The 13,358-nt window shown below is 58.5% G+C and overlaps 1 protein-coding gene across 1 annotated transcript; it reads left to right on the top strand.

Annotated features, from left to right (window-relative positions):
- The first annotated feature begins 2,773 nt into the window (after positions 1-2,773).
- MLN (motilin) lies at positions 2,774-11,678 on the top strand. Its single transcript, XM_066252905.1, has 5 exons — positions 2,774-2,826; positions 5,560-5,683; positions 8,246-8,365; positions 10,590-10,698; positions 11,505-11,678. The coding sequence occupies exons 2-5, from the start codon at positions 5,567-5,569 to the stop codon at positions 11,510-11,512; spliced, it is 354 nt and encodes a 117-aa protein (XP_066109002.1). The 5' UTR covers positions 2,774-2,826; positions 5,560-5,566; the 3' UTR covers positions 11,513-11,678.
- The last annotated feature ends 1,680 nt before the right edge of the window (positions 11,679-13,358 follow it).

The following is a 13,358-nucleotide window of genomic DNA, read 5'->3' as shown; positions in this document are numbered from 1 at the left end:
CACAGGAGAAGCACTCATCTGCTTCTCCACCCTTCCCCCTCTCCTTTCTCACTATCTTTCTCTTCCCTTCCTGCAGCCAAGGCTCCACTGGAGCAAAGTTGGCCCAGGCATGAGGACAGCTCCAGGGCCTCTGCCTCAGGTGCTAGAATGGCTCTGGCCCAGAAGGAGCAATGCCCCAGGTGGGCTGAGCCTTGCCCCCTGGTGGGCATGCCAGGTGGATCCGGGTCGGGCACATGTGGGAGTCTGTCTCTCTGCCTCCCTGCTTCTCACTTCAGTAAATTAAAAAAAAAAAAAAAAAAAAGAGCGCTGTGACTGGGCCAGCCCTTTCAACTCAGTTGTCCCATCTGTAAAATGGGCTAACAGCTTCAGCAACCTTGCCAGGCAGCTGTGAGATTTTTTTAAAAAGCTAATACGTGTCGTGTCTGGCTGTCATTGATTACATCTTGGGCACCATCCCCGCTCCAGACACCGTTGAGGTCAGGAGTCTGCAAACTTTTGCTGTAAGGTCCTGATAAATAATTTCAGCTTTGTGGGCCTTCATGTCTCTGTCAACTCTTCGTGTCTGTTGTTGTAGCCCAAAAAGCAGCCATAGGCAATGCACGAATGAATGAGAATGATCTAATAAAACCTTATTTATGGACACAGAAATTTGAATTTCATCTAAATTCACGTCACTAAGCATTATTATTCCTTTGAGGTTATTTTTAATTATTTAAGAATGTAAAAACTACTTTTAACTGACAAGCTATAGAAAGATGAGTGGTGGGCTGGATTTGGACCATGTGTTCCGACAGAGGAGCCCACCGGGGCAGACCGAACCTCCCCAGTCCTGGGGAGCGGGGCCCCTTCACCGGCCTCATGCTGCTCTGACCCCACCAACGTCTACGGCCTCGTCTTAAAAGCCCCTCTTCAAACAGATGGTATTTTCACACTCCAATCAGGCCAAGGTTAAAAGATGGCAACTCAGGTCCAAGCCCCGGCATTTTCAGCTCCAATTGCTCTGAGATGAATCCGACCCAGCGTGCTAGAAGAGTTTGAACCTCACATCAGGAGTGGAACGGGGCCCCGTGGGCCGGCGGCCTTGATGAGCCAGGAATTTAGAGGCTATCTGGGTCGGGTTTGAAAGCACTACAAACCTTTGTTCCTTTCAGAGGGGGAGACCAGAGCAGACGGAGGGCTAACAGTGGGGTGGGGCGCTCCTGCACAAGGAGCGGTCCCCATTCAGAAGCTTGGGCAGCCCGCTGGAAGTCACTAATGGCTAAAGGTCTACCTGGGGACACAGCGCAGCCGCTGCCCGCTCAGAACCTCGGGACTTCTCCGCGGTCTGTCCAGCTGCTTCCCGTTGTTTCCCAGCCCCGCCTTCCCTGCTCCAGCGTCCCCACGGGCCGCGGAGCGATCTTCTGCACCGGCTACGGTGTGATCTTCTGCGCGGGCCGCGGAGCGATCTTCTGCACGGGCCGCGGAGCGATCTTCTGCACCGGCCACGGTGTGATCTTCTGCACCGGCCACGGTGTGATCTTCTGCGCGGGCCGCGGAGTGATCTTCTGCACGGGCCGCGGAGCGATCTTCTGCACCGGCCACGGTGTGATCTTCTGCACCGGCCACGGTGTGATCTTCTGCACCGGCTACGGTGTGATCTTCTGCGCGGGCCGCGGAGCGATCTTCTGCACGGGCCGCGGAGCGATCTTCTGCACCGGCCACGGTGTGATCTTCTGCACGGGCCGCGGAGCTATCTTCTGCACCGGCCGCGGTGTGATCTCGCCACACGGCACCTACGATGCAGCCTCAGCTTTCCCCCACCCCCCATCAAACTTAAAAACCTTCTGCTTGGTTTCTCAGAGCCCCCCACAGGCTCCAGGCTGACCGCCCCCAACCCACATGGGGACCTCCTGTGATACCCCCACCCGTGCCTCCTCTGCCCCTGTGTGACCCACTCCGTCCCTCCGCCACGCCTGGCCACATCCAGCTTCGACCCTTGTATGACGAGACCTTGTGGTCTGGGTCCTAAAAGAGTGACTTAACTGTGCCTCGATTTCCTTCTCTATAAAATGGGGAGAAAATGGGGAGAAATAAGAGCAGCCCCCTGTGGGGTCGCATTCCCTGAGTGGGCCCGAGGCCCGACTGGGGACAGCACCGGCCGCAGCGGCAGTGGCCGCAAGCCTGCCCCACGGCAGAAGGCCTTCACCTCTGCCCTTTCTGAACCTTTAAATTCACCATTAGAATTACAATTAACACAGACCATTTCCTGGATGGGCGTCCTGTCTCCCCGATGTGAGCGGCAGACACATAAACCTCCTGTCCCGCAGGCCCTATGAGTCTCCTGGGCTCCCACGGAGCCTCTGGTGCCCCACGGCCCTGCCTCCGGACGGTCATTTTCTTTTCATTAATCGATGAAGCCCTTTCTTTCATCAGGGGCTTTGGGGGAGGGGGGGGACGGAAGACAAGTTATCTTCTTAACCCAGCACCCGGACAGGATGACGGAGAGTCTGATACCAGAGTTGCCCGGGAGATGCCCAACACCATCCTATATTGAAGTAACACAAAGGAAGGGAGTTCTCAGTAGATGGGAGGGTGCGTCAGGGGGCCCGGGGGCGGGGGAGGCTGGCCTTCCCGGAATGCCCCACGGGCCACAGCTCTGCAGGCCCTGCTGCGGTTTCCACGAGCTCCAAGAATCCAGGCTCCCCGCCCAGAGCCCCCTAAGGTGAGGCCAAAGGTTAATGGGCTCCAAAGGGGAGACTGGAGGTATATAAGGGCCAGTCCCACGGGCCAGACAGCAGAGGACGCGCAGGGAGACTCTGCCAGGCCCGCACAGACCACGTTCACGCTGTGAGTAGCCACGGAAGAAAGGGTGTGGGGTGAGGGGAGGCGCTGAGCGCGAGCCCCAGGGCAGCGCAGTGGTGAGCTGGCCAGCTCCACTCAGGAGGACAACCCTCTGCCTTCTCGGTGTCCTGTTGCTCCATTGTCCTGCTTTCCCTCCCGTCCTGATAAACCTGCAGGAGCAATAACAGGTGCACTCAGACAGCCAAACCCCTCGCCAGCCGCATACAGATGCCAGGAGCTGGAGGGAGGGGGGTTGGGGGGTGGCCCTCTGCCACCTTCAAACACTGAGCTGGCTTTCAGGTTGAGTGCCCAAGATGACTTTAAGTGGCAGGTGGAAGGCGCACATAATAAGAGAAGCCGGGCTGCCCTGAGGCTCGGAGGCCGGAGCAGGGCAGGTGGGCACAATTCCTGCCAACAGAGGCTGTTGCGGCTGGTGGCCCCAGAAACGCAAGCCAGAGTTCAGCAGGGCCACAGGACCCTACGCAGCACGGAGGCTTTGCCCAAAACGTTAAGGGGAAAGGCTGTTCTTCAGGGGTTGCAGGCCTGGTGCTACTGTGGAGGGGGAGGGAGGGGACTGGCGCCCCTCGTCCAGAGCCCAGAGCCCAGAGCCCCTCGTCCAGAGCCCAGAGCCCAGAGCCCAGAGCGAGCTCCTGAAGGCCTGCCTAGCCCGGCCGCGGGCCCATGGGCCAGGAAGGCAGCACGCCCCGCCCCGGACAGTGAGAAGCTCTCTCCCTCTTCCGCTCTGCGCTCCCAGAACACAAATGAGTGTGGCTGACGGGCCAACTGCCAGTTGGAGCGAGAAAATGAGCAGCAATTGGATTTTGCCTTTTTTTATGTCAGGTTTTTATTGATTCTTATGGAGTGAATTAAATGCCAACACCAGAATGAAAAGGGATCTCCGGCATCTCCGTGAAGGGAATGGGACAACCACGAAGGCGACACATCCGTCTCCTCTGGGAGGGGCCGGGGCCCAGAGGCTGCGTAGGGAGAGGACAGGGACAGAGGGGAGGCTCAGAGTTCCCCACCCCTCCCATCCTCGGCTCCTTCAGGATCCTCCAGGAGGGCAGCCTTCAGGGGGTGCCGTCCTCCCCCCCTGTCCCCCCTCCCTGGCTCCTGGCATCTGTATGCAGCTGGCGAGGGGTTTGGCTGTCTGAGTGCACCCGTTATTGTTCCTGGAGGTTTATCAGGACGGGAGGGAAAGCAGGACAATGGAGCAACAGGACAGCAGGAAGGCAGAGGGTTGTCCTCCTGCGTGGAGGTGGCTTCAGATGACTGAGGAGACAGACAGGTCCTGGCAGAGAGGCAGGCCCCATGCCGTGGAAGGTTCTCTCCAAGCACCAGAGAGTCAGGGTTGGAGCTGCGGGGAAGCCCGGAGGCCAGCTCGGGCAGGACACTCCTACACAACAGGGCCGTGCGGGGGCCCGAGGTGACCCCGGAAGCTCGTTCTGTGGAACCCTGTAATCAGCCCCCGCCTGCTACAGCAGAGGCAGCCCCTGGTCCTCTCCCTACCCTGGGGGCCTGGTCCCTGGGCTCAGCAGTCCACCTGGCATAGGAGCGTTGGTGCCCAGACTACATCCAGCAAGCCCGACCCCTGTGATGCCCTTCTCTGACTTCTGTGGTCAGAAGTCACATTGGGGGGGGGACCCCGGTCCTCAGAAGGCCAGGCTTCCAGCCCCCACTGCCTTTGAATGAGTCCCTCGACCTCGACAGGTCTCCTCCCCTCTCCAGATCACACCTGCTCCCAGGTGGGCATGAGGGTCGCGTGGGAGGGGCTGGGACTGGGACTCCATGCACCAGTGTAAGGAATCAACCGAGGCTGGCGCCCAGCAGATCACACCCTTATCCCCGTGGGACCCTCCTGACCCTCCCCAAAGCCCAGCCAGCTCACCCCCTTTCTCAAGTCTCTGCTCTCCTGCCGTCACCCCGCCTACCTGCTCCCTGCCAGGTCTCTGCAGCCCACCTTCCTGCCCACATTCCAGACATGCCCACTTCCTGGGATGCAGGAGGGCCCCCCACACAGTCCTGGCACTCATGGCATGCTGAGGTGTGGGGCCCGGGCTTGCAGGGAGGAGGTGCCCCCCCCCCCCCGTTGTTTCTGCACAGCAGCAAACAGGCAGCTAGATTGACAGGAGCTGGGGAGGGGCTGTCCCAGAGCCAGTGCTGGCCCGGGGCAGGGGGCGGGGGGCGGGGCAGACCCACTCCCAGCTCTGGATGCTTCTCCATCTGGCTCTGCCTCCACGTGGTGGAGGGTAGACCTGGGGTCCTGGCTTGATGTTCCCAAATAGAGTTGGAGTCATCCGGGCCAGCCCGGGTCCATCCCTTTCAACGTCCTAATATTGGTTCAGAGAGCAGGATGGGTGCCCTGGGTCTTGGGCACAGTTCTGTTAATAATCCAGGAAGGGTTTGTTTTGTCTGAGACCTGAGGTCCCTCCTCCTTCTGGAGCCTGGCGGACCCCAGCAGAGCTCACCTATAACAAAGAAAAGGGCCCACAGGTGGGATGATCCTCCCCCAGTGTGCGGCAGGGCCCAGGCGGCCTCTCCCGGTGCTCGGTCAGTTCTCACGGCTCTGGGGCAGAGAAGGGGCTCTGGGCTCGCCCAGGAAAGCCCCACACAGGCCCATGTCCAGAGAGGCTGAGCAGCGTGCCCAGGACCTCACAGGTGGGGCGTGGGCCTGCGCTGAGGGCTCCCGCCGCCCGTGCCACCCGCTGCCCTTGGTGACAGGAGCTCCTTGTTGCCCAGCTCCAGCATGGTGTCCCGCAAGGCCGTGGCTGCCCTGCTGGTGGTTCACGTCGCCGCGCTGCTGGCCTCCCAGTCGGAAGCCTTCGTTCCCATCTTCACCTACAGCGAGCTCCAGAAGATGCAGGTAAGAGATGGCCACTCCCCGGGTCCCCAGCGTGGCCCGGGCCACTCACAGCCCTGCTCAGCGCTGGAGCGGTGTTAGCTTTTCTAAGGCACAAGTGGCTCTCTAGTCAACCCACGTTCCATCAACTGTGCCAGCGACACCGAGGGCAGCGTGAAGGACGCGGACCCCAGACGCCTCCCCGGCCTCCTCCACGAGTGCCATTCACAGGTGTCAGTGGGGTGACATCCTTGCCCACCCCTGCTCGTCCTTCCGAGGAAATTTCCAATTAACAAGTCAGTAAATATTTGCTGAGCATCTGGGTGAGAGGCCAGACAGACAAGGTGATCTAAGCCCCTCCCGTCTCCCGGGGGCAGGCTCAGGAGCCAGGAAGCAAACCATGAAACAGTCACTAACGATAGAAAACAAAAGGGCCATGTCACAAGGCAGGGAATGATTAATTGCCCAATAAGCGATGCTGCTGGTAAGTGCTGAGTTCAGAGGAGGGAGGACTCACCGTGGACCTCCAGGGAGGGCCAAAACCGAGCTGGGGCCAGGGAGAGCGGGAGGGTGTCTGGGGCCGGGGTGCGGAGAGCTGGCTTTCCAGGTAGCAGGGGCCAAGGCCGCCTGCTCTTTTCTTTTCTTTTTTTTTTTTCTAGAGCAGTAGGCCCATGCCTGACCAGGCGGTGGCACAGTGGATAGAGCATCGGACTGGGATGTGGAGGACTCAGGTTCGAGACCCTGAGGTCGCGAGTTTGAGCATGGGCTCATCTGGTTTGAGCAAGGCTCACCAGCTTGAACCCAAGGTCGCTGGCTCCAGCAAGAGGTTACTCAGTCTGCTGAAGGCCCACAGTCAAGGCACATATGAGAAAGCAATCAATGAACAACTAAGGAGCCTCAACAAAGAATTGATGCTTCTCATCTCTCTCCCTTCCTGTCTGTCTGTCCCTATCCATCCCTCTCTCTGACTCACTCTCTGTCTCTGTAAAAAATAAACAAATAAATAAAATTAAAAAAAAAGAGAGACAGAGTCAGAGAGAGGGATAGATAGGGACAGACAGACAGGAAGGGAGAGAGATGAGAACCATCAATCATTAGTTTTTCGTTGCGACACCTTAGTTGTTCATTGATTGCTTTCTCATATGTGCCTTGACTGCGAGCCTTCAGCAGACTGAGTAACCTCTTGCTGGAGCCAGCGACCTTGGGTCCAAGCTGGTGAGCTTTGCTCAAACCAGATGAGCCCATGCTCAAGCTGGCGACCTCGGGGTCTCGAACCTGATTCCTCCGCGTCCTAGTCCGACGCTCTATCCACTGCGCCACTGCCTGGTCAGGCATGGGCCTGCTGCTCTTTAGAGGCCAGGAGGGAACCAGGCAGGTGTAATGAGCCGGGCCCTGGGCCTCAGGACTACAGGACGGCGGGACCTGCCTCCCTGTGGCTTTCGCTGCCGGCACAGGGGTTCTGAGCATCTGGGCCCATGCTGGTTCTCTTTCACCCGAGGAGAGGAGGAAAGGGAACTGTCACGTCCCACCAGTCCAGGATGGGACCGAGGCTCCAACAGGGACAAGCACCTGAGTCGGTTCTCTGGGAGGTCACGTGGCCCTGTGGTCCGGCTCCCGGGTCTCCCCCCACTTCTGTCCGGGGCAGGCGCCTGCATGGCCACTGGACAGCGTCGCTTGCAGAGAGGCAAGGCAGGGCCCGGGTCCCCTTCCTCGGGGACAGACGTGGAAACTGACGGGGGTCCCTAGACACACCTTCCTCGGGGACAGACACGGAAACTGACGGGGGTCCCTAGACACACCTTCCTCCACCACGGACGGGCTCCCGCTCCAGGAAAGACCGCCAACTGTGGTAGCATTGCCAGGTCTCTGGGCAGGCCCAGGGCCGAGTCCCGGGAGTGTCATTAGAGAAACCAAAGACGGGGGGTGCATCTGATCTAGGCACTCCGAGGCCCAGCTAGCAGGATGCCAGGCGAGATTTGGGGTGGCCGGGCAGAAAGAAAGTCAAACTCAGTAGAACATAAACTAGCAAAATGGCAACCAAAGGCCACTTTGCATTAATCTGATCTGTGGTGTTGCTCCCTGTAATTGCCAGGCTCCGGGATTGTCATGAAGAAGCGGCAAACTTCTTCCTCCATAATTCATCTCCCTGTCTCACCTCTTATAAATCACCTTCCAGGGACTCCGGTTTCTGGGCCACCCCACGGTGCCCTTGCAGGCTCTAGGCCGTTTTGCCACCGATTTTATAGGCTCTCTGCTTAGAAAAACACATTTTCGCACTTCCTAGGCGGGCAGGGCAGCCGTTATTTTCTGCATTTTAACTTCATGAACGGTAACAATCTGGGTGCCATGTCTGAACTGCAAAGAAACGGACTCCTCTTCAACGTGACCTGTTGGTGGGCCACCGGAGGAGCACGCTCAGCCCACCGGGTGTCTACACCCCGTCCGTCAGAAGGCACCAGCGGGCATAAGGGGGTTTTGTGTCCTGAGGGAAGCTTGGGCCACTTGACTCCCTGGGCAGAAGCAGGCAAGAGCCATTTCCCCAAGTCAAGGGGAGGCAGCTTCCTGCAGTTTCTGCTCTGCCCCTAGGAGAAGGAACGGAACAGAGGGCAAAAGAAGTCCCTCAGCGAACAGCAGAGGTCCGAAGGGATGGGTCCTCTGAACCTCTCGGAGCCCGGAGAGGAGGAGGAGGAAGACCAAGTTATCAAGGTGAGCAGACAGGCAGCCAAGGTGGAGAAGCCCGGTGTGGGCTCCCCCTTGCCAGCCGCCGAATGGGGGACGGCAGTGAGCCAGACACTGGGCACCGAGCTCCCTCCTGGGGAGGACAGACGGACACCAAGGAGAAGCCCGGTGTGGGCTCCCCCTTGCCAGCTGCAGAATGGGGGACGGCAGTGAGCCAGACACCGGGCACCGAGCTCCCTCCTGGGGAGGAGAGACGGATACCAAGGAGAAGACCATAAAGCGTTTTAGGCACCAAAGAAGGAGGTGTGACAGAGAGTGATGGGGGTGGGATTTGGGGGCACTGCCTTGATGGGAAGGGATCAGGGAAGGCCTCTTGGAGGAGGTGACATTTGATTTGCAACCAGAATGATGAGAAGGAGCAGCACCCCCCCCCCAACACACACACACACACCACCTCATGCAAAGAACTGGAACATGAACATCCCAGAAGAAGGGACAGTGAATGCAACAGTCCTGCCCAGGAAGCCCATGGGGGGTGGGAGGCCCTTGAGGCCAGGGTGCCCTGTGTCAGGCGATAGGTCAGCGGAGCTGGTAGGCTAGAGGTCACTGGAGACTCCAAGCAGGGAATTCACCACATCTGACATAGAGAGATCTGGGCAGTATAGGGGCAGGCAGGAGACTAGTCGGGAGGTAGCTGCAGTCCTCAGCCGGGGACAGAGATGACAGGATGTGCCCCCCCCCCCCAGATAGGAGCCCAGGAGACAGCTACAGCATAAAGACCCAGGGCCAGGACCTTCAGCAACGCATGAGGGTGCACAGATTGTCAGGGCTGGAGAGGGCCTCGCGCGCCCAGTACAGCTCTGTAATTTCACACCCGTGTGTATTTGGACGATGACTCCTGAACCCTACTGTGTGTGTGGCCCTATCTGAGGCCCTAGGGACAGAGTGCTGAACAAAACCGACAAACCCGCTGCCCTCCTCGCACTCACACTCCCATGGGGGACCAGAAACAGACCCCAGAAGGGCAGGCAGCACCCGCAAGCAGGATAATGGCAGGTAGTGATCAATGCTGCCGAGGAGAAAAAAGCAGGGAAAGCAGATGGGGCTGGTTGCGATTTTAAATAGGGTGCTCAGAGCAGGCTTCCCGAGTAGATGGCATTAGTGCAAAGACCTGAAGTGAAATGAGGAGTGAAGCAAAAGGATGTTTGGGGAAAGAGCATTCCAGGCAGAAGGACAGCAGTGCAAAGGCCCTGAGGCAGGAGAGGGCCCCAGGGCATTCAGGGAAGGATGCGGAGGCCAGCATGGCTAGAGCAGAGGGAGTCAGGGGAGAGAGTGGGAGGTGAGACCAGAATGCGAATGGACTTCCTAGGCCATTGTTTGAACTTGGCTTTCACTCCGCTGATTGGGAGCCCTGGCGGGGGCTTTGAGCAGAGGAGGGACAGGATCTGGTTTACAATTTAAAAGAGTCTCCCCAGCCTCTGGGTTGAAAATGGGCTGAAAGGGCGAAGGCAGAGTTAGGGAGACCGCTAAGGAGGCTGCGGCAGCGCAGAGAGCAGAGAGCGCCCAGCCCAGGCGGCCGCGGTGGAGGCACAGCAGCGCCGACAGATTCTGGAGATATTTCGGAGATAGAAGCCCGCGGGATTTGCTGAGAGAACGGGTATAAGATGTGGGGAAAGGGAAAGGGAAAAAATGACTTCAAGGCTTTTGGCCAGAACACCAGGAAGGATGGAGTTGCCACTCTACCCCCTGAGACAGTGGAGCCTGTGGTGGGCTGCAGGGTAACAAGAGGAAGAGCAGGGGGTCAGGCTGGACCTGTGAACTGTGAGATGCTAAAAATAATAATAATAATACAGTAAGGCACTTAGGGTGACACCCAGAGCATGGTGGTATATCCTTCAGGAGACAGGGAAGGTGAATGTCCTCCCCACATGAAAAGCCCAGGGGGTTCCTGCCTCCTGTCCCAGCTTTCCTAGCAGAGGTTTGTTGATCCTCCTCCAGGAAGTTCTCCGAGTCTTCCAGGATCCCGCCCCCTGGTTAGAATGGGAAGTGGGGGAGGGTTGTGTTGGGTGGGGTTAGTGCCAGAATCCCCAGCCGGCCCTAGAAGCCCAGAGGGCCCCAGAGGATCCCAGCAGGTTGGGGGGGGGGGGAGCAGAGAGTGGTATGGCTCCCATAGGGCACCCAGGGGTTACCCAGGGGTTAATGGCACTCTCCCCCGCCTCTCCCTTCTTGTTAACTCTGCCTCATTTCACAGCTGACTGCTCCCGTGGAAATTGGAATAAGGATGAACTCCAGGCAGCTGGAAAAGTACCGAGCAGCCGTGGAAGGGGTGCTGGGGAAGGTGCTGCTGTCCACCCAGAACAGTAAGTGCGGGCGGGCTGGTGACCCTGCAGCGGGGCCTGGCTTCCGCCCTCCCGTCCTGCTCACCCTTAGTATTCCGGAAGTGAGTGAGCGGTCCGCACAGGGTTGGGGACAGCGATTTGTTTATCTGCTTTGCACCTTAGAACGTGAAGCTGTTTTCTCCCACAGGTGCACGCTCCCCTCGTGTCTGAGCCTCCGTGTGGAGCCGGGCGGGCTCAGGTGGCTGCAGGTGCCCGAGGGGCCCAGCTCCCAGCCTGGGGCATCTCCAGGCCCCGCCTTGCGGGCTCAGGCCTGTCTCCCAAACACCTTTCTGGCAGAGAGCTACAACAAAGGACAACCCGCCAACCTCCCTGCTCCAAACACACTCTTTCCTCCCAAAACACCCCTGGGGCTGGCAGCACTCAGGCCGCAAAGCCTGCATTTTTTTTTTTGTTTTTCATCATTTTGCAAATCAAAGTCCTGAGCCCCGTTTGGCCTGTGCACTTCCAGGTCTGCCTGTGCAAAGTGAGGTCTCGGGCTGACCAGCGCCACTAATTACTTCTCACAGCCCCAGGAGGAGAGCAGGGCCGGGAGGAAGCGTTCCTCCGAGGTGGAGGAACCGGGAGGTTAAATGACTTGCCCTCGGCAACAGAGAAAGCTAGAGCTGGGACTTCCAGAAGCCCCGCCCCTCCCGGGCGCCCTCCGCCCTCGTCAGCAGACCTGTGGGCAGGCGGCAGCGGCGGGCAGCGGGCTCAGAAGGCGCTTTCATAAGCTCCCAGGCGGTCCTGCTGACACTACTCAGTGCAAACCTCTGCTTTTTCTCCCGCAGCCAAGTGACAGCCCCCTCCGCTCCCAGGTGACAGCCCAACCCCGCTCCTGGGTGACAGTCCAACCCGCTCCCGGGAGAAGGTGGCCTGAAGTCTGCCCGGCCTGGCAGCTGGACGTGGTGGGAAAACACCTTCTCCCAAGCAAATTCCCCGCCGGCAAATAAAATGAGAAAATACACAGAAAGGACTGTTTGATTTAATATCACACTTTCCAAAGATCATGCCATAATGGGGGTGGGGGGTGGGAGTTCAGAGGGAGTTTGGCCGTGAATGGGAGGAAACTGAGTCCCAGAGAGACGGCATCTTCCCCCCACACACACACCCTAAGCCCGTGGCTGAGCAAGAACTGGATTCGGGCCTCCTGAATCCTGGTCCGTTTTCTTTTTACCAACGAGCTGGTGGTCTAATGGGCCAGAGAGTTTGCAGGCCTCTGCACGGAGCCCCCTGCTGAGTCCCTTCCAGCTGGCCTTCAACCCTGGTGAACCTCTGCACAAACCGAGGTGGTCACATCCGCCTCGAGATGAGGGGTGTAGCCCTGGCAAAGAGCAAATTGCTGTGGTTATTGTCATCTTGGGACGGCATGCTCCGGCATCCGCAGCAAAATTACGCAGCCAACCCACTTATTTGTGCCTCCTAAACAAAACTGGATGGGATGTTTTATTCTAATTTAATTTCGCATTAATGAATGTTCATTTATTTATAAGCTGGGGCGTACCCTAGGAACCATAGGTCACCAACAATTAGACGGCAGGGCCCATTCCACATTTCCACCCACCCCAAGCACTGCGGAGGCTTTGGCCACAGAGAGGAGTTACTGGAACAGGAAGATCGCAACCCTTTAAGAGGGCACGCCCCCCCATGCTCTCTGCGCTCCCAAGGAGCACCGCAGCCCCGCCTGCTGCGCCTTCACTGTTTCCAATGCGCAGCTGCGGGGTCCCGGGAAACGCCGCCAAGATGTGGGTCACTCTTGGAGCCTGGGCTGCACATGGCACGTGGGCACGTGGGCACGTGGGAGAGGAAGGAGAAAAAGGCCGGGGATCCATAAAGTGCTCCCGCGGAGGAACTGAGTCCCAGGCTCCCAGTGCTCCGGTCACAGTCACTGCAGTGTCTGTAACGCCCTCCCAGAAGCAGAAAAACAAAATGCTCCCTGTCTCGTCCACATGGAAAACGCAGCTTTCCTGCCGTGTCCTCGCCTTCTTCTCACACCTGCCCCCCAACAGTGCGACCACGTCCCCCCATGGCCAGCAGGGGTGCGCGTGTCTGGGTCCCCGCTGAGGAATTTCCTTTAGGATCCTGGGGTTGTAAGGCAGTCCTGGGAGAGATGCGAGGGAGGGAACTGAGATCCCGCCTAGGAGATTTCACCCCAGATCGAGGGAGGGAACTGAGACCCCGCCTAGGAGATTTCACCCCAGATCGGTGGAAGTGGATCAGCAAGCACAGCCCCTGAGAAGCGTGAGGGTGTGGCCTGTTCTGCAGAACAGCCCTTGTTCAAAGCTCAGCGCTGCCGCTGGCCTGCCCACGACCCGTCACCCAGCAGCCTCTGATGTGCTCCCGGATAATGAGCTGCTCTGGGTCCCAGTACCCTCGGCCCTATTGACACACATCCGCTCCTTTCTTCTCTCCCTTTTCTCTTCCTGCCCCTGTTCAGCTTTCTCACAATCGGCTCAAATAATCCTTTTCCCCCGAGGGTCTCCGCCAGTTTCTAAGGCAGAAGACCGGATGGCCTATAGGACCTGCACCACGCCCCAGGGAGAAGTTAAAATAGGGGCAAAGGCTGGGGAGAATTCTGTGAGTGGAGCCGAGAGAAAATGACCGTGTTTTCACCATACAGAAGCAAAGAGACAGACTCTTAGCTC

This window comes from Saccopteryx bilineata, chromosome 1 (assembly GCF_036850765.1).
Source record: "Saccopteryx bilineata isolate mSacBil1 chromosome 1, mSacBil1_pri_phased_curated, whole genome shotgun sequence".
NCBI classification, from domain to species: domain Eukaryota; kingdom Metazoa; phylum Chordata; class Mammalia; order Chiroptera; family Emballonuridae; genus Saccopteryx; species Saccopteryx bilineata.
This window is presented reverse-complemented; position numbering and strand designations above follow the sequence as displayed.